Here is a 20701-nt window from a genome sequence, read left to right as displayed (position 1 = left end):
GCTTCGTGACCTGTACTAAGAAAATCAAAAAGGACCAGTGAAGAATTTTGCTCTTTCTGTTATGCGCCTGGGTCTTGGAGACATGAAGGGTTTTCACATAGGAAACGTAAGCTAGCAGAGAGCTGAGCTTTAAACTGACATTTGCAGTGTTTCTGCCAGTGGGTTAAGTCCCATAATAGGCACCAAGCCATGGGTTTGTTTGTGTGTCAGCCCTGGCCATGTGAATGAGGTTGCCTGGAAAGGAAGAATTGCAAAGTAAAAGCTCAGAAGTGATGGAGCCAGGGCAACTGCAGGCCACTGCTAGTCCTGGAGCACCCTGAGACAGCACACAGAGAGACAGAAGAATTTTATTTGGCGTCATATATTGGAAACTTACACTTCATTGAAGAGTCAAACAGGGAAGCCCCATTAGTCGCTGCCGAGTGCGTTGTCACACACAATGACACACTCATTAACCCAAATGTTGTGTGTTCCCTCTGTTTTTTGGTCTGTGACCCTGGCCAAATCTCTGACAACTGGAGGGAGTGTTAATAGGCTGAACAGACCATAGCATTGCTCTGCCCCCAGCTCACTTGTGGGCCAGTTGTGTTGGAGTGGCAGTGGTGGATAGGGGCTTCATGAGCTGTTGCCTCCCTGCACTGGGGCCTTGCCCTGGCTGCTGTGGGAGTATTGAGGTTCTGCTTTGGTGTATCTGATGATGGGTAACAAGGTTTTCCGGATTATTAAAAGAGCATTTAACTTGGATGCTGTGATTATTATTACAAGGCAAAATTCTACTTTTCTGAGGGGATAAAAGGTTGCAAGTAGGATTTTGTGTTGCTCTACACCAGGCACAATTAGGTCACTTTTAAGATTGTTCTGACAAACATGTCGGCTTAGTGTGTTGAAACAATGCTGTCACAAATGGTTTAAGAATAAATGGATGGTGTTGGCTAAAATCTAGACAGCTTGGATACAGCTGTTCAGGATGATATGGATCTATGTGCTTGTGGTTGTATAATGGATGTGTAAATTATGCAATGTCCCACAGTGGCAGAATGTACATCGATACTTTTACATTTATGCATTGGTTTTAAACTATAGTTTACAGCCTGTTGGGATGGTATGCTAACATTTTAAGTACAGCGACCTCATACAGCAAGGTAATTAGGTAAATTAAGCACATAAGCTTGAGTTTAATTTTAAACCTGGGACCAATTACAATGAAATCAAAAAAACTGTTTCCATGTTAAATTCTAGTCACTGCCCAGCCCTGGAAGTTCTGTACAAACAGCACTGCAGATACATTGCATGTGTCTGTGGAGGAGTTTTCTGATGTGAAGCCCATCACAGCTCCTTAAATCATATTCACTAGGACAGACTTTTCCATGTCCCACCAGTTCCCAAGACGATTTTGCAGGTTAGTGAGAAAAGCATCTAATCTATGCTTTCAAAACTTTTTTTGGAATGTAGAAAAAAGAGTTTATACAGTCGTATTATTTGGCTGCTTTGTTACCAAATAAACATCTGTTGTTTATTGCCCTTATTAGAGATTTTTCAGTATGAGTAAAGATAAAATTAAATAATAATAATAATAAGCATTATTAACGATAAAGTTAGCAACACAGTGCCAAATGAAAACTGTAAGAAATTAGGAAACTCAAATGAAATCTGTCACCAACTTCTCATCCTGCCTTTTTTTTCTCTTTTCCTATTTTATATACATATATATATATATGTATTTAATGGTATTAGTGGTATTAGTCTACTGTGGGAGCTGAGAGGTCAATTCGACATCTCTGAGACAGTTCCTGTCTTTCAGAGTATTCTTGTATCACTAGATTTTCTTCCTTTTGTTTTTGTTTTCTGCTGAATGCTAGTCCCCTGCAAATAGTTAAAACAGTCCTCTGCTAGCTTAGGGGATCTTGGTTTGCTGTAACTGTAGGCTGCAGTGCTTGGCTTCCATGTGGACAACAATAGTGAACCTGTGAGCTTTGGTAAGGATGATCCCTCTGAATCCTGATTACTTTACATATTTACTTTTCTTTAAAGAAAAAGTCAGTTGAACCAAATTTGTAAACCAAAGAAGTACTATTTTACAAGTTATTTATCATACAAGTTATTCTCATCCTCAGCATGCTGCAGTTTCAGTTCTCTTTTGTTTTATTAGCATTGCTTAGAGTATTTATCAACAATACTGCTTTTAGGGTTAGTACATCATAAAAACACTGCAGAAATATTGATTTAACTCCGTGCCCACTGAAGGCTGAGATATGGTTGACTAGATATTACAGTTCCGACACCAACATTTTTGTAAGAAAGAAACACCATTTTATATACAAGATGGTGAGAGAATGTTACAATATATGTATTTTTAAATCCATTACCCATACAAAAAGATGCCAGCTCCATAGACTTACTTCTACCTTTCCTTAAAACACACTATGCATCATGTAATGTTATCGTAAACCCAAGTTTTCCAGCAGTTGTTCAGATACCAAAATGCTAACTGTGCAGGCCCACTGGCCTTGAGCTGGACATGTGATATGAGTGGATGATATGAGCCCCAAGTAGCAGCTGTGTGGTGAAATAGAGCCCTTCTCTCAGAGAGGTTTGGCTGTTGGAAAGCATTCACGCTGCTTTTCAGCAGCATCTCACTTAAAGCTAGAGTCTTTTACTACTGGCAGGAATTATGAAATAAAATTATGAATTATGAATAAAGCTCTGGATATAATTTCTGCAGTCTACAAACTAGAAAATATTTGAGGCCAAAGAAACTCGTTTACAGACTACAAGAAATTCCAAAGAGGTGGAAGAGAGAACCCGACTCCTATTGTCTCACTCACTCAGACATAGCCGCCCATGCCTGACCTAATTCATTATCATCTCATCACTGACATAACAACAGAATATAGTTTTTATTAAAAGCTGGAAATTTGAACTTTAGAGGAGAGAAAATAAAAATGCATAACCCTAAGATTCCACAACTAGCTAAATTTGCTTTCTGTTCATCTAGGAAAAATCATACCATGTAATTTAGCTTTAGAAGAAAAATAAATAAATAAAAGACACTTGGATTCAAATGTCACTCAGAACTCAGCTAATTTCTGCTATGATACTACATATCTGTCAAATCCATCTGTAAGTAGAATCTAATTAACAGTTTAAAAGTACAATTTAAAAATTGTACATGGAGTGGCCTTTTTTTTTTTTCTATGGCCAACTTTAATTTGATCATAAATAACATGTTTAAATACTTCATTCTAAATGTACAACCTTAGAGAGTTGTTCTGTCCTCCAGATATTTATATTTGTACTTAGCTCTGTGACAGAATATATTAGGGAAAAAAAAAATGTGGGGAATATAGAAACATATATAGAAACATCTTTGTATGTGATTCAGTTATTTCAGTGCTTTCATGTGCACCTTTCCAGTCACTCAACATCAATTTGATGAATTCCTTAAAGCTAACCAAATAAAAAATAAGCTATATTAATATATTGGAGAAAGGTTTTAGGTCTCTACATATTCGTTCTTCGGGAACTAATTAAAATTGATTTTGCTGCTCTTGGTTTTTAATGTCATCTCACATTGTGACTGCTTTTTCCTATGATTATTTCATAGTTCTGAATCAGGAGTCACAGAACTGGTGCCTAGTAGGTTTGACACTCATAATTTTTTTGGTCATAAATATTTAGCTTTTCTGAGTGAGCTTAGCTCGATTTATCTACATTGAAAAAAATGCTTTGGTGTAGGCGTCACTCAATTTGATCTAACAAGTTGTGTGGTGTGCTGTCCTAACAATCCACTAAGCTGTAATCACTATTTGTATGCAGAGAATTGCAATTAGAGTAATTTTCTTTGCTGGTGATTCTGAACTTGAAAGAAAAACAAATTAGAATAAAAATGCAAACCCTTTATGCCCCAGTATATTATACATTAGTTGAACATGAAAATTGACCTTCATAAATTTGGAAGAAAGAAGGGAATGTACTCCCTCCTGCTCTCAGCTTGAATCTTTCTTTCTTTCTTTCTATTTATTGATTTATTTTTTGAAATAATGTTTTATTATCTAACTATCTTTCTGTTTGGTTTTGATTTTTAGTCACTTTGGCATGGATGTATCCTCTTAACATTTCTCAAGATTCTCTGAAAGATGAGGATTTTACATTACATTTAAAACTAAGCAATCAAAGTCCCTTGTTCCTTTCTAAAAATGGTGAGGATGGCCTCCTGTGAGCTAACAAGTAATTCACAATGTGTATGGATGTCGAAGTGGGGCTTATAGAGTAACTCTGACTTTTATCTGATTTGCTTGACTACATGGCAAACTTCACAGAACTAATAAAAATAATCTCTTAAATTCAATAGATCAGTAAGAACCAGTTGACTCTGAGTTCTATTTACTTGTTTTGTTTTGATTAGTGTTTGATTTTTTGTTTTGTTTTGTTTTGAAAGGAGCCAGTGGCAAGTAGCACAGCTCACTTTCAAAGGTAACTGCTAAACCAAGATCCTACTGTAATAATGACTATGACAGCACAAAAGAAATATATTTCGTTAAATTGTGATTTTCCTTATCTTTATGCTTATAATGAAGAAAATAACATCTAATTAAACATCACTTTGCTTCAGTAGATAAAGGAATGGAAACTTGTGGAGAAGGAAACCTCTCTTCCACCACTGCAACTGCTCTGGGTAGAGCATGTCTGTTGACTCTTTGGGGCATAGCTTCCAGCCCATCCTGAGCAAGGTAGCAGGGAGTAGGGATCCTCACTGTTTATATGATTTACTCTTCATATATTTGAAATTAATAGATACAGGTAGTTGCTGAAGAATGAGCAGCACAACCCTAAAAGAAAAGCCTTGCCTCTTGGAGGAACATTGCTGCACCACTGTGGTCTTGTGACAAGGAATATGATTGCTTTCTTTCCACAAGACAGCAAATAGCATCATGATATAGGTGGCAATGACTTCATATGATGTGCAGTACAAGCCTCTCTTACTATCACTCTTTTGGTCTAGTGCATTGTGCTTCAGATGTTACTTAACTAACATGAAACTTAGTTACAAGAGATGAGGAAAAGGCGGAGGTGCTTAATGCCTTCTTTGCCTCAGTCTTTAGCGGCAAAACCGGTTGCTCTCTGGATACCCAGTACCCAGAACTGGTGGAAGGGGACGGGGAGCAGGATGTGGCCCTCACCATCCACGAAGAACTGGTTGGTGACCTGCTACGGCACTTGGATGTCCACAAATCGATGGGGCCGGATGGGATCCACCCAAGGGTACTGAGAGAACTGGCAGAGGAGCTGGCCAAGCCCCTATCCATCATTTATCAGCAGTCCTGGCTATCGGGGGAGGTCCCAGCTGACTGGCGACTAGCAAATGTGACGCCCATCTACAAGAAGGGCCGGAGGGCAGACCCGGGGAACTACAGGCCGGTCAGTTTGACCTCAGTACCAGGGAAGCTCATGGAGCAGATCCTCTTGGGAGTCATCACGCGGCACTTGAAGGGCAAGCAGGCGATCAGGCCCAGCCAGCATGGGTTTATGGAAGGCAGGTCCTGCTTGACGAACCTGATCTCCTTCTACGACAAAGTGACGCTCTGGGTGGACGAGGGAAAGGCTGTGGATGTGGTCTACCTTGACTTCAGCAAGGCTTTTGACACCGTCTCCCACAGCATTCTCCTCAAGAAACTGGCTGCTCTTGGCTTGGACTGGCGCACGCTTCGTTGGGTTAGAAACTGGCTGGATAGCCGGGCCCAAAGAGTCGTGGTAAATGAAGCCAAGTCCAGTTGGAGGCCAGTCACTAGTGGCGTCCCCCAGGGCTCGGTGCTGGGGCCGGTCCTCTTTAACATCTTCATCAATGATCTGGATGACGGCACTGAGTGCACCCTCAGTAAGTTTGCAGATGACACCAAGCTAGGTGCGTGTGTCGATCTGCTCGAGGGTAGGAAGGCTCTGCAGGAGGATCTGGATAGGCTGCACCGATGGGCTGAGGTCAACTGTATGAAGTTCAACAAGGCCAAGTGCCGGGTCCTGCACCTGGGGCGCAATAACCCCAAGCAGAACTACAGGCTGGGAGAGGAGTGGTTGGAGAGCTGCCAGGCAGAGAAGGACCTGGGAGTGATGGTGGACAGTCGGATGAATATGAGCCAGCAGTGTGCTCAGGTGGCCAAGAAGGCCAACGGCATCCTGGCTTGTATCAGAAACACTGTGACCAGCAGGGCTAGGGAGGTGATCGTCCCCCTGTACTCGGCTCTGGTGAGGCCGCACCTCGAGTACTGTGTTCAGTTTTGGGCCCCTCGCTACAAGAAGGACATCGAGGTGCTTGAGCGGGTCCAAAGAAGGGCGACGAAGCTGGTGAGGGGCCTGGAGAGCAAGTCCTATGAGGAGCGGCTGAAGGAGCTGGGCTTGTTCAGCCTGGAGAAGAGGAGGCTCAGGGGCGACCTTATCACTCTCTACAGATACCTTAAAGGAGGCTGTAGCGAGGTGGGGGTTGGCCTGTTCTCCCATGTGCCTGGTGACAGGACGAGGGGGAATGGGCTAAAGTTGCGCCAGGGGAGTTTTAGGTTAGATGTTAGGAAGAATTTCTTTACTGAAAGGGTTGTTAGGCACTGGAACGGGCTGCCCAGGGAGGTGGTGGAGTCACCATCCCTGGAAGTCTTCAAAAGACGTTTAGATGTAGAGCTTAGGGATATGGTTTAGTGGGGACTGTTAGTGTTAGGTTAGAGGTTGGACTCGATGATCTTGAGGTCTCTTCCAACCTAGAAATTCTGTGATTCTGTGATTCTGTGATGTGCTGAAAATTTGCTGCCTGCTCCTACAGCCATGTAATCTCAACAGCTTCCCTTTTAACCTTGACTCAGTTCTCAGCTGCTCTGTGAAGATCGAAAGTGAAATCATGTTCCTACTGAAATACCGTGTGCTCTGCTATTGACCACAGCTGGGACTGGATTCCACCCTATGGTGCTGTCAAGTTTTTGACATTCATATGCCATCCTCACTTCTTGAATCTTACAATCACTAGTAAAATGGAGCAATGTTTAAAAAGAAGGAATATGTTTTTACATTTGCATAACTTTAATGATTGAACTGATTGAGCTTAACATCTCCTTCAAAGTTCCCACTTTGGCTAGAATTGCTAGCATTCAAATTGCAAATACATATCTCAAAAGGAACATATTTGTAGAAAGTTTCATGTGATAGGAAATGGAAATGGATAGGAAACTTAAGATGAAAAATGTTTTTCATCTTAGCAGTATTTTTTATCTCACTTGTGTATGTAAGCAATGTGCTGAGGAGGAAGTCAGATTGTGTGTATGTTATTAGCTGTATATACGGATTTGCCTGCTTGATTTTTTTTCTTTTTTTCCTAATTCAATCAAAAGAAGCTTTTAGGATGAACAAGTAGGAGATGAAGCAAGGACCAGGCAAGAAACCATGTTGTACATTACCTCATAAGAATTAATGGTGAGACCATTATTGGAGAAGTAATTAAAATTATATCACTGCTTTATCAAAAATATAATTAATCATTAAAAGCTTCCTCATGTTAGAATAGAAAGGCAGCTCAGTATTTAAGGGTGGTTTGTTCAAAACCAGTGAATGAAGACAATGACTCTGAAGGACTAATGGTTATATAGCTTTTTTGTTCTTTACATACATGGAAAGTATCCACACAAAGGAAAGCTGGTGAGGGGTCTGGAGAACAAGTCCTGCAAGGAGCAGCTGAGGAAGCTGGGTTTGTTCAGCCTGGAGAAAAGGAGGCTCAGGGGCAACCTTATCGCTTTTTATAAGTACATTAAAGGAGGCTGTAGAGAGGTGGGGGTTGGTCTGTTCTCCCACGTGACTGGTGACAGGACGAGGGGGAATGGGCTAAAGTTGCACCAGGGGTGTTTTAGGTTGAATATTAAGAAGAACTTCTTTACTGAGAGGGTTGTGAGACATTGGAATGGGCTGCCTAGGGAAGTGGTGGAGTCACCATCCCTGGAGGTCTTTAAAAGACGTTTAGATGTAGAGCTTAGGGATATGGTTTAGTGGAGGACTTGTTAGTGTTAGGTCAGAGGTTGGACTCGATGATCTTGAGGTCTCTTCCAACCTAGACAATTATGTGATTCTGTGAAAGTATGTATGCTTTACTACGTACACTTTCAAATTTATATGCAGTATATTCATTTTTTTAGGAGCAATTTTTATTTAAAAAGCTGTTTGTCACAAGCTTCTAGAGGAAAGTTTCTTCTAGGTGCCAGGACAGCTTGGCCTGTTGCACAGCAGGGCTGAGAAGGAGAGGCTAAATTTGAGGACTCAGAACAGTGGAATTGAGGGCATATTATCAAAAGTGTAGAGGTAATGATTGATAAACTGATATTTTCCTGCCTTCTGAGGGAGGGCAGTGAGATCTGCAGTAAAGATTCTTCTTTATTCTTGGTGTGAACGCAATAATATAAGGTAAATTTTATACCATGCATTGTTTTTGCCTCTTCTGCATGCTGAAATAACACATACTACAGCACTCTCAATACAGAGGAGCTTTATATATGTTGTCCAAATAAACATTGAAAAAGAAGATTTAAAGCACTCAGGTTTGAAAATTGTTTTGTTGCATTATGAATGTTATTATTTTCTGTTTCATTCTTAATGTAAAGAAAAATAAAGTGAAAGAATGGCAGTAGAAGCTTATGAAGAGACCTTGGAGACGTTTGTGATCCCTTGGTCACAGGTTTGAATGATCAGAGAGTTAGAGCAACAAATTGTGAAGTCTTCATTTTTGGTCTTTTAGTTTTGAATATAGATCTAACTTTCTGCTGAGCTTGATTCCCTGTTTATAGACAGATGGGCTGGAGAGGTTTCCCCTTAAAATACATTCAGTTTCCCAAAAGACATGAGGGAAAGTTTAGATGTCTGTAGAACAAATAAATAAGTGAGCAGTGTGTGAACTCTAGCCACTTAAAATCTTCATTTTGCACAGACAGGAGATACACAAATTCCAGTCCTGCTTGTGATTGGGAGCTTACAAGATTTTGTCCTTGTAAAAAAATATTTTCAAGCTTTCTTGTTTTGGGATTCCTCCATGCATCCTTAGAGTCCTCCACACATCCCAGCTAATGGCAAGAGACTCACTTCAATTTCTGTTTGCCAGAACAGCCTGGTGGGTCATGGATGCATCACTGGGCCTTAAAAATATGATTCAATAAAGTGGTTTGTGTTGTATTGCTTTTAAAACTAGGAAGATTTACACATGTGAATTTGTATTCAAACCTGAGCTGTGTGACTTTTGTATAATATCTGATGGATGGATGCTTTTATATGTAGTGTGCCAAAATCATAGAAGCTTGTTCCACGGCCAGAATACGTACTGTTCTGTTTATTCTGTGTCTTTAACATCTTCCTCCTCATAAATGTAGCTACACACACACATCTATATTTATATACATAAGTACATAATTCTGTATATATTTCTGAAAGCTTTGCCACTTTCCCTTTAGATCCGTTAGTGACATAAAAAAACAAACACACAATTTTGTATGGTAAGAGAGAGTTTGTAATAAAAAAGGGCTTGTGTGACTGAAAGCTTGTTTACTTTGGCCAACTATCTCAGCTGGGCTGGTAAAAACAAACAAACACATGAAAAACAAGTCCCAACAAACCTGATATCTCTTGTTGATTGTGCTTACTGTTATTAAAACATCAGAGTATGCAAGTGATATTGTTATGGGTATAATATTGTTTATTAAATATTAAATCCATGATTATTGAACTATAGAGAACTGCTATGAAGAGTGCTGTGTGCTGTGCATTGATGTATTCATAGTACACACAGGCACAGGCATACAGTATTATGATTCAGAATTACTAACTGGGATTTTAGACTAACTAGTGCATCTCTAGTTTTCCATTGGACAAATAAATATTGACAATTACAATGTTAGTAAGTGGAAACAGAGTTGCATGTTGATACCTAAGTAGTTTAAAGTTGAATCATAGTGTTTGATTTTTTTTTTTTTTTAATGTCTTCTACTTTTTAGACTCTGAGATTGAAAGTTGAGTTAAGCTTTGGTAATTCTATTGCTTTCAAAATCCTAAAGTTTTCAGACAACATATTTTCTTTTTCTTTTTCTTTTCTTTCTTTTCATTTTTTTAATCACAGTTTTTAGTACAATTGATTCTGTATATAAAAGTAGCAGGCAGGTATTTATCAATTAACATTCTATCTCTTGTTCCCTTTGAAATATTTATTCAGCAGCTGTTTTGCTCCCGGCATTGTTTTACTTCTTATTGTCTTTCCCTAGTGTTTCTCCATTTGCAGTTAAATTGAAATACATGACAGCGATAGAAACAGGATTCTCATATGCTTTGCTTTCCGTAACTCTATACTGTTTTAGACTTGGTGTAGAAACGTTCCTCATATTTACAGAGGGATACTAAGAAACAGTGCATCCTGACTCCTGTGTTTAAAATAAATAAATAAATATTTTCTACATTCTTGAAATGTAGAGGTGAAGTGCTTGGAAAATGTGAATGATTTCATGGATGTCTCAAAGCTTTAAAGATGAAAGATTCTTTTTTTATTATTATTTTATTTTTTCTTCCTCCCTGATTAAGCTATGAGAATGAGATCCTGTGGGCTTTTTCCACTTCAAAGGGTCATTCAAATATAACTCTAAGGATGAGTGCCACAAAACTATTTCCATGAAGTTTGATAGAGTTCCTTTTGTGTTACGTGGAAGGTAACTGTTCCCCTTCATTTCATCTAACTTTTGCTCTGCTGGACTTTCCAGGAGCTGGTAAAGACTTAATCATTAAGTCAAGGAACCTCCTAAGTAGCAGGAATCTCACATCCAAAATCATATTAATAACACTCATTACTTTTAATGTAATTCTTCCAGGAAATTGCCTACATATTTGATATAAATCAGTTCATATTAGGAATGAAAACAGTTTAAAAGACACATAAGGGGGTGGAAATCTGGCCACCATAGGATGGATCTTGGTCTGGACCATTTTGGATCAGCTCCAGTCAGTGATGGGAGAGTCAGCTGGTTACAGCAGGGAAAGAATGGGTCAGTGTTATTCAGCATTACTACCTTTGAACAATTCAGGGTTAAAGACATGAACTTCCAAACTTGTCACAAAAGGATTTGAATGGCAATGTCTGAATTTGACATTTCAAATACAAGAAATACTGTTCTACAAAAGCCCAAACAAAACACTCCTAATAGAGCTATGAAAAACACTATTATAGGGCCTTAAAAATGAAATGGAGGAAACCTCTCAATACTTACAACAACAAAGGAGTAAGAAAACATTGTTCTGAATATAAGGAAACTGATAGAAGAATTTACCAAGTCTTCAAAACAAACATACCTGAAATGGTTCACTCAGTCTTGTCACCTGGTCTGTAGTACAATAAAATATTCTGGTAAAAATAAGTTTATGGATGAATGTTAACAGTATAGAAGGAAATAATAAGTCCAAGTTCATTTCTGTAGGATCTACAAAAAGTAAATTAATAAGTTAATTGCTGATAGCAATGTTTCTCCTGTCTCTGTTTTCCATGTGTTAAAATGAGCAGCAATGTTTGGCTTAATCTCTCATTTATTTGGTCATTATTGGAAGAAAAAACACTTCTTTGTGATATAATTTAATTGCTGAGACTGATAAGGAAGTTTTAACCTACCTCTAGTCCTATCAAATTTGGACTTCACCAGAGCATTCAAATTTATTTTAAGTTCTTCTTTTCCATCACTATTTCATAACTGCCTCTAATACAGATTTATATATACAAATGTATTAGTCACTAATTGTAGTTTTAGAGAAGGTAACAATTTAGAACTTCTTTTGAAGTCATCTGGAGGTGCACTGTGTGACCTGTGATGTTCCCCTCAAAAATTTGCCATTTGTAAAGAGCATTTGTGCCTCTCTGGTGGCAAGGTCAGAAATAGCCGAAACTAATTCACTATCTGGATGCCTCAAACACTTCTTGAATTTGACAGTCTCTGTTACTTTGTATTCATTTCCAGAAGAAACCCAGAAGGAATATTTTGGATACTTCAGACCTGTTACCTGGAATTTCCAGGGCTGTGCCTGAGCAGCAGAGTTGCTCCTGGAGCATTGGTCACCTGGAGGCTGCTGGCACACATCTTTGTCCCTCACTAGGGCCATCAGGGAGAGGAGGACCCAGACAACTGCCCATCTTTCTCTCAGGTACGCTTTACCACTAACCATCTTCACCCCTTTGGTAGCATATGGAGAACACCACAGAAACAGTATGTTCTTCATCACTTCTCTGCAAAGACTACAGATGCTACGGTGGATGGTGGAACTAAAGGTATTTAAATCTTATTCATGATTCCTTGAGGCAGAGTGGTAGAAGTGTGAACATTTCCAGGATGTACCTAGTCTTGTCATGTAAAAAAATAAAAAAATAAAAATCTATGCCCAGATCATTTATCCAGCAACAACTGGCAGTAGAGTTCTTTGCATAGGATTGAAATCCCTATTGAATGGGACAGTGGACAGTTTTGTAAACAAAACAGGAAAGGTGCCAAGGTCTGAAATGTATATTCCCATTCTGCCTGATTAATTTGGATAGAGTGTATTAATTGGGATGGGAAAAGTGTGGGTTTCCCGGGGAGGAGAAAAAAAAAAAAAAAGGCAGTGATTCATAAGAGTAAGTAATTTTAACTTGCTTGTCTGTTGATGACTGATTGCTTCCTAGGCTTTCTCACTTGCTGGTGTCATCATTTTGTCCAAAATCTTGGAAAGGTTTGAATTTTGATTTAGGGCCTAGTCCAAGATAGATTGCAGTATACTGAAAGATTTCTGCTGACTTCATTGTGCTTTGGATCAAGCCCCTTTGATGGCATTTTGAACATTTGCTTTCAAATCTTTCTTCATTTGGCATCTTCAATTTATGTTCCTGATAAAAATCTCATGGGCTACAATGGCTTGAAGAGGAATATATGCATTTCTGTTGTGTTCCAGTGGCTTCAGTATATCACAAGGGCATTGTTAAGAATAGCCACAATATATCTCAGTTGAAATCATTATTAAGTGTGTGCTTAAGGGACTGATACAATACCACTAAAATCAGAATTAAAAAACTACTTTGATTTCACTCTTGCCAGACAGAATTTTTCCCATTGAAATCCTTAGAATTTATGGTCAGCAGAGAATATTGAGAATTTGTCTTGATAAGATGTGACTCAGGCTTTTAGGATTGCAGTTATTTAGTAATAAATTCCTGAAAGGAAAATATTTGGTTTACTAATATTTCCTGATTGAAACATATTTTTGCAAGATATTTTTTTTCCTAATGTTATGGCGCCTCAATTAATCACTATGAACCATGCCAAGAGAGACTTTGAATTGCACATATTCATTGATGTAGATTCAAGTGTAATCCTAAATATTTAGTGGCAGCTCTGGCACTTGCAAATGGCCTATGTGTGATCTGAAAAAGTTGAGGACACGCTGACTGTTGATGAGCAATAAGCATACTTGCACCATTTGAAAGGATAGGTGCATTTTATCCAATTAATTTAGCCATGGGGTTGTTATTCAGAGTTTATATTGCAGTGAAAGAGAACAGACTTTTCTTCTTATTCTGAAATTAACTGTCACTCATCTTGCACCTGTGTGAGACTGGCATAATGCTAACTGGCAGCTTACTAACGTCTCAAATTGGTGCTGTGCCTTTGAACTCCGCAGTGGATTTTTCACTTGTTGCGACTTGTGCTGTTTCTCCACCACTACCAGAGGCACTGATGACATCCTGCATAAAAATACAAGGTGGGATACTTTGGGCTGTATGCTATGCATCAGTATATAGGTAAGTCTCTTTACAACATGTTTGTTGAATAAAACTTAGTCTGTTTGTCTTGCCTAATAGCAATTTTAACAATCATAGCAGGAAAGAGTACTTCAGTTCTGTGTGCTGATTAATGGGATTGGTGGAAACCTACTTGTATGTTTCATATGAAAGAAAGAGTAGAAATACACCTCAGACAAAAAGGAAGGTTCTCCCTGACTGTTAACCAACCATGAGGGGCACATATGCTGTAGCTGAGTTGAGGATGAAAGCTAAGAAGAAAGATGAAGTAAGAATATTCAAATGCCCTAGTTTGAGAAAGTACCCCGGGAGTGTAACACCTACTGATAGAACCGGCCACAATTCCAACATCTTTTGTTTGTGAAATTCTGGTTTGGTTGCCACATTCAATTGCCCAACTATCAGAATAAAGCAAATGAGGTGAGCACAGGAGGAACACAGAATTCGGAGGGAATGTTTGTGTTGTCAGCAGCCAATCGCACCCTAAGGCAAAGTAACTGTAGAGGTTTTGTTGCCCACAGCTTCAGATAATATTTATATGAATTAATGATGAATGTCTTCAAATATTTTGTGAAGTTGGAGTGGAAAGACAGGATTCTAACTGTGTGTGTATGTGGGATTTGAATATAAGCATCTCAAATGCTTGCTGTTTGGGAGCTAAAAAAGACGTAGTTCCAAAAGGGTCTTATTTTCCGTTTAGAATTTTTGTTTCTTTTGTTGACTATTCTGAGGATAGTTATCCTGAGATCTTTAGGACTGCTTCCATGTTGATAGTTACAGCAAATCTAACTCCTTTAACTTGTTTATTACATTTTGCTATATGAAGATGATGTCACTGGTTCTGCTGTATGGAGGCAGATGTGAAGCCATCAGGAAGACAACCCTTGTCACAGAACTGCTGGCTGCATATCTACTACACAGTCAAAACTTAAACTGCCTGTGACAAACAAAACAATATATTCATAAACAGTATATCGATCTTGTGTATCACATCAGTCCTTAAGAAAATACCACTTCTGACTTCACCATGGATAAATTATTTAATTCCATCTGAGTTACGGATGTTCTCAAGGGGATACTGAGCGTTTCTTAGCATTTTATGAAGAAAAATAAATTGTATGTTGTTTTCTGATCATGACAAATATATTTCCAGAAGAGTAAAGAAGTTGGGCTATGATACAGAATGAGTAGGAAGAAATGCAAGTGAAATTTACAAAATACCTACGTAAATTAGAATTAATGCACTGAACAGATTCAGTTTAACAAGAGTGGGCTGATTTGGAAAACTGATTATGATTTTAATATTAATTCTTGAGGACAGAGAAGTAATCTAGAATAATTTGGAGTCTGTGGTTTTGAATACATAGTACCATCTTAACTGGTGGCTAAATTATTACAGAACAAGTTTTCCATGCATCACCTGCACTCAGCTGTCTGTCAAGGTTGCATGATGTATTTCTGTAACACTTCAGAATAGATGTTAAAGAGCTTATATATTTTTTTTTCTTTATTTTTTAACTGAAGGATACCCTATTTGAAATACATTTGCCTTTACTATGGGGTTAAGGGGAAGCTACTTTGCGCTTGCTGTGTCAAGGCACATAGACATTTAATATTTTTAGACCAAAGAACTTTCTTAAAAGAGGAAAGCAGTCACTATCTGGGGGATATCTGTTTTTAAGTAATCCGGTTAATGAAGGCATACTGAAAGCATTCCCCAGACAATTTAAATAACTGTTACTGTTTGTCAACCCCAATGGTAAGAATAGGAAATTGTAAGAAAGAAGTCTGAAAAATCTTTACTCATAATACAGGAAGTCTTTCAATATTAAACGATGCAATGGCTATACTTGAGTCATCTTAATGGTATCATATCCTGATGCCTTTCCGTTAGAACCATTACAAGTTTTAGGAGCTGACAGCTTGAAAATCTTACTGAAGGGAAGAAATGCAGCTGAGGCAGATGAAATACTGAAAGACTTCAGGACTTGGTCATCCTCACTTAAAAGGACTTAAAAGCTCTCTCTCTTGTGAGTGCTGTAAAATGCTTTTCTTGTGTTATGTTCTCCCAAGATGTGTGTACAAATTGTTTGAGAATGCATACAAAGAACAATTCATACAGAGTTTGAAGAACAGCAGTATGGTTGCAGAAGAGGCAAAAGCTAATGGGCATTTGTACAGGCAATGCAATACCTGGAGCAGGACAACAGTTTGCATAGCTTGTGAGGAAGGTGAGGGCTGTGCAGGACAGGCACTCATGACTGTAAGCACCTAGTTCTACATTTCCATGAGGAATGCTGGATTCCAAAAAAAAAAATATATATATATATATATACATATATGACAAAGCTTCTATGGATTTCTAAGGCATCCTTATCTTGCTCATTTTCTTGCTTTACTGGGCGTCTGCTTAAATAGTGAAGAGTTCTCCTGTGGTTGTCTCTCAATGCCTTCACCCAATCCTTTTCCTCTTTGTCAAAGGGCTAGAAATTTGTATATTGATATTTTCCAATGCAAAAGTGTTTTTCATAAGAAAGGGTTTAAAGAGCACACTTACCTGATAAGCCATTTCCTCAGATTTCCTGATAGCTGTGAGCACAGGCCTGTCCTAGCAAAGCTACCAGGCTCCAGTCAGATTGCTCACCATGACAATAATCTCAGTGTCTACTTAATGCACCTTTCATATCATATTATTAATGCTATTAACATTCCTTCTGAACAGAAATTCAATATTTTGTTTTTAACATTTGTGTATATACAGAACAAATATATTTCACATTTTGCTGTTTTCTGCTCAATTATTCTGCCTCAATATTTACATGCCTCTACGTGAACGGCTAAGGAAATCATACCTAAGTGTCATTACCACGACACCGATGAATTCAGGGAAAAAAAAAAAGGGGGGGGGGGGTTCAAAACATCTGTGCGTATATAATTTTATAGGTCAGTTTCTAAAATGAGGAAAATGGCAATAAAGCCACCCTTTGGTGCACCGCCGTTAACCCTTCAGTGACCACCCCAGCCGACGAAGTGTTTTGCCCAGTACGGGAGTAGAAAGGGGGCGGTGGTGCCTTCAGAGCTGCTGTGGGCAGGTGGGAGAGCGGTTTGGGTCCCAAAACTTGTCTGGCTGCAGGCTCGGGATGCGGCGGTGCCGGCAGTGCCCCCGGCTGCTCGGGGGGACCGTCCTTTTGTTGCAGGTGCCTGCTGCCGGTTTCCGTTTTCCCGTAGGGAAATCCCTTTCTGAAACAACAGCAAGCGCTGCTTAGTGCTGGTTATCAGGTAGCATCAGCGTCAGGAAGCAGCTCCTCGTCCCGAGCACTGGTCGTTCGCTAGGAATCCTCTCCGGAGGTGTCTCCACCTCCCTCCACACATGCCTTTTTGGACATGCAGCGGCAGCCTATGGGATTACTGCCCCAGGATGGGCTTAGGCGCACCCCTTCCCCCCCCCCCCCACCATTTTTTTTTTCTTTTCCTTCTTTTCCTTCCTTTTCTAAGCTCCGTTTGCCGTAGCATCCACCCTCCCGAGGGGTTTGCCTGGATCATTTATTTATCTTGTGCGCATTAAGAAACCACCATTAGGCTTTGGTGGGAGGCGCCTTACTTTCTGCGCGCTAGCCTGCCTCCCTTGCGCCGCGCTAGGAATGCACAATTGAACAGGAGCTGCAAGCTTGGCAGGAGCTGCCTTGTGCGTGCCTATTCGGTGGCCGGATCCGTATTTCTGTCTCCTGGGCCACGGGCGTCCCCCGCTGCAGGGTGTCCTTTCCATCCCCTGGATTTTACGTTCTTTTGTATTTTTCGCTCGGGAAACCTCGGCGGAGTTTCGATGCCGGGCCGGACTTGAGCGCGGAGGAGCGGCGGGGAGCGGAGCCGCACCGTGCCGAGCCGAGCCGAGCCTCCTGCCCCGGGCCCCGCCCGCGGATCGGCCTCCCTGGCCCGGCGCCGGCCGCGGGTTGGCCGCGGGGCCGCGGAGTGGCGGCTGCGCCTCCCCGCCGCCTCCCCGCCGCGCAGCCGGGGGATGCTGGAGCCGCCGCCGCCGCTGCCGCCGCTGCGCTGCGGCCGGGCATAGGCGGGAGGCGAGCGGGCGGGGGAGGGAGCGGAGGAGAGGAAGACGGCGAGGAGAGAGCCCCCGGCCCCGAGGGGCGAGGAGAAGGAGGAGAGGCGAGAAGGGGCGCGGATGTGAAGGAATGTGCCTGCCCGCCGCCGGGACCGCCAGCTTGGGGTGACAGCCGGCATTGCCGAGGGAGGAGGCTGGATCTCGCGACCCACCGCACGGAGGGGGGAAAAATAAAATAAAATAAAGAAGAAGAGAGGAGAGAAGGAAAGACCTGGGAGCGGAGGCAGAAGAAGGAGAGGCGAGGAGCCGGGCGCCCGGCGGATGGCGCGGCCGTCCCGCTGACTCCGCGGCCGCGGGAGGCTGCGCGGGGCGCTGCGGGGCTCGCCATGCCGGGCTGCCGGCGGCACTGAGTGGGGCGCTCCCTCCGCTCCCCTCCGCGCCCCTCCGCCCACCTCCGCCGCATGCCGCCGGCAGCCGCGGCGCGCTGATGCCCCGGGGCCGCGCTGCGGACGGCCCCTAGGATGAGCGAGGGGGCTGCCGGCGCCGCGGCGCCCGGGGCGGCAGAGGCGGCGGCGGCGGGGGGCCCGGGCGGGGATGGGGCCGGGGGGCCGCCGCGGGAGCTGCGCTGCAGCGACTGCATCGTCTGGAACCGGCAGCAGACGTGGCTGTGCGTCGTGCCCCTCTTCATCGGCTTCATCGGGCTGGGGCTCAGCCTCATGCTGCTCAAGTGGATCGTGGTGGGCTCCGTCAAGGAGTACGTCCCCACCGAGCTGATGGACGCCAAGGGCGTGGGGCAGGACCCCTTCTTCCTTTCCAAGCCCACCGCCCCCCCCCGCGGCGCGGAGACCACCGCCGCCGCCACGCCGCGGCCGCCCAGCCGCGTCAGCCCCCGCCTCACCACCATGAGCCGGGCCCCCCCGCGGCCCCCCGGCACCCGCGGCCCGGCTCGGGGCGCCCCGAGGCCCACGGCGGCCCGGCACCCCGCCGCGCCCCACACCGCGCCCCCGACCAGCGGCCCCCCCGGCCCCGGCCCCGGCCCCGGTCCTGGCCCCGGCCGCGGTGCCCGGCCGCCGCCCGCCGCCCCCAGCAGCCCGCCGCTGCCCGCCTGGCCCACTGCGGCACACGCTACCTCCTCCTACAAGATCTACGTCCACGACTCGGCGCCGTCCTGGACTCTGTCTCCCTTTCAGGAGTCTACCACCACCACGCCGGAGGCCAGCACGACCCCCAAAACCCGTAAGTACAGCCAGCCGGCCCCTGCCCTCGGGGCCAACCCACGGGGGGCCGCCAACTTTGCGCCCCTTCTCTCCCCTCCCCTCACGGTCCACCCGGCAGGTTCCCCACTCGCGTGGTGGGTGTCGAGGTGGAGCGGCCATTTGAGGTGCCCCATCTCGGTGCGGTTTGCGGGGAAGCCTCCCCCGCCGGGTCTGTTCTGAGGACGGTACCCGGGAGATGCGGGGAGCACGGGGGGGCTGCCGGGCGGCGGCTCCCGGTAAGGGGCAGGGAGCTCCTCGGGAGCTGGGGCTGGCGGGGAGGGAGTTTTCTACTGCTTTCCGCACGGTCGCCTCCCTAGAAAAAGCAAGCTTTTGGCCCGGGAAGGATGCTCGCTCCCTCCGTGCATCCCAGTGGCCGGCTGCTGGAAGGGGCCCCCACCAGCTCCCCCGGAGGGGGGCACTGGGGCAGCCCCGAACACGCAGAGGCTCCTGTCCGTACCGTGTCGTCTGCAGCCTCAGCCCGTAGCTGACTATTTCTTTTAAGCAGAGGAGGGGGCTAGCTCCCCGATTGATGTCTGGTGCCTGACACTGCAAGGCGCAAAGCGAAGGATTCAGGTTAAATCTGAGAATTCGTTTGGGTTGGGCACATCAACTTCCCGCTTCTCATAAAGGTTATCTAGGACGAATGCAATCTATGCCGAAAGAACTTGTGTGTGCTGCTGTTTAGTAAAATGCTCAATTACACTGTATTATAGTCTTCTGCGCTTTCTTGGATGCAGCATAGGAAATGAGGAGCCTGTGTCCTCCATTAACTCTTAGTCGTTTCTGCTAGGATCATCAATTCAATTGAACGCTACCTTCTGGATTGCTTTTACTGCCGATGGCTCCCCTTTTGCATGTTAATGTATGTTTTTTTCCACTGGAGGATTCTGTCAGCTAGTGCTTTAAACTTTACTTTGTCTGTTAAATCTATTTGCTGATGAACCCTGGGACAGAGAGTATATGCACGGTGAACTGATCTTGTGAATTGACAAAATAGGAAGAACAGCAAATTGGACGTGTATGTGTGGGTGGGTGTGCAGGTGGCGGATGGCTGGGAATGATTACGAATAAAACTACCACTAAATCAGAACAGCAAACAAGGCAGTAACTTGCTTCCCCAGTGTCTGCTACGGCAATTGAGAAGGAGCCATCCCTTACAGGTGTGTCTGAGCCAGTTTGCTCTGTAGCTGCAGCCCAGGGAAGTTGGGTGCTACCAGCAGGAAAATCTCTCGTGGCTCTGAGCTCTAGCTGTTCCACACTAGGTATACGGAGCTGCACAGAACCCTCTTTTGAAACACATGCAAAGGGAGCGTAATTTTCAGCCCCTGTCTCTGCTCACAAGCTTTATGTGAAGCAGGTATCTTACATGGTGTTGCCAACTGCAGTAACATGTGTGCATCTGAAATGCTGCTGGGGCTTGCCGGGTGGGATCTGTCAGGGTCTAAATGCTCCCTTGCGATATCTTCCTTTCTCCCCTTTGTATCTTTTTGGGTATGTAAGAGAAATCCACTGCAATTTCCACCCCTCTATGCTGTCTCTTTACAAGGTATAGAAGGCAATAAAATCCTGGTTAATAAATAA

The 20701-nt window shown here is 43.2% G+C and overlaps 1 protein-coding gene and 1 long non-coding RNA gene across 7 annotated transcripts in view; both read left to right on the top strand.

Moving 5' to 3' along the window:
• LOC106019179 (uncharacterized) overlaps positions 1-16608 on the top strand; it is a 162033-nt gene extending 145425 nt beyond the window's left edge. For all 4 annotated transcript variants that reach the window (XR_005266636.1, XR_011809994.1, XR_005266639.1 and 1 more), the window contains 3 exons: positions 12000-12183; positions 13690-13810; positions 14637-16608. This is a non-coding gene — a long non-coding RNA (uncharacterized lncRNA). The remainder of the gene's footprint in view (positions 1-11999; positions 12184-13689; positions 13811-14636) is intronic.
• A 678-nt stretch (positions 16609-17286) lies between these two features.
• The window catches only part of NRG3 (neuregulin 3), a 394717-nt gene continuing 391302 nt past the window's right edge, over positions 17287-20701 (top strand). For 2 of the 3 annotated variants that reach the window (XM_072039476.1, XM_027459942.3), the window contains exon 1: positions 17287-19100. In XM_072039476.1, coding sequence (XP_071895577.1) covers positions 18386-19100 — 715 coding nt within the window. In that variant the 5' untranslated portion in view covers positions 17287-18385. The remainder of the gene's footprint in view (positions 19101-20701) is intronic. The other variant, XM_027459940.3, reaches the window with a different exon arrangement.

This window comes from Anas platyrhynchos, chromosome 6, assembly GCF_047663525.1.
Source record: "Anas platyrhynchos isolate ZD024472 breed Pekin duck chromosome 6, IASCAAS_PekinDuck_T2T, whole genome shotgun sequence".
Classification (NCBI taxonomy): Eukaryota; Metazoa; Chordata; class Aves; order Anseriformes; family Anatidae; genus Anas; species Anas platyrhynchos.
The sequence above is the reverse complement of the archived record's forward strand: the minus strand, read 5'-3'. Positions and strand labels throughout refer to the sequence as shown.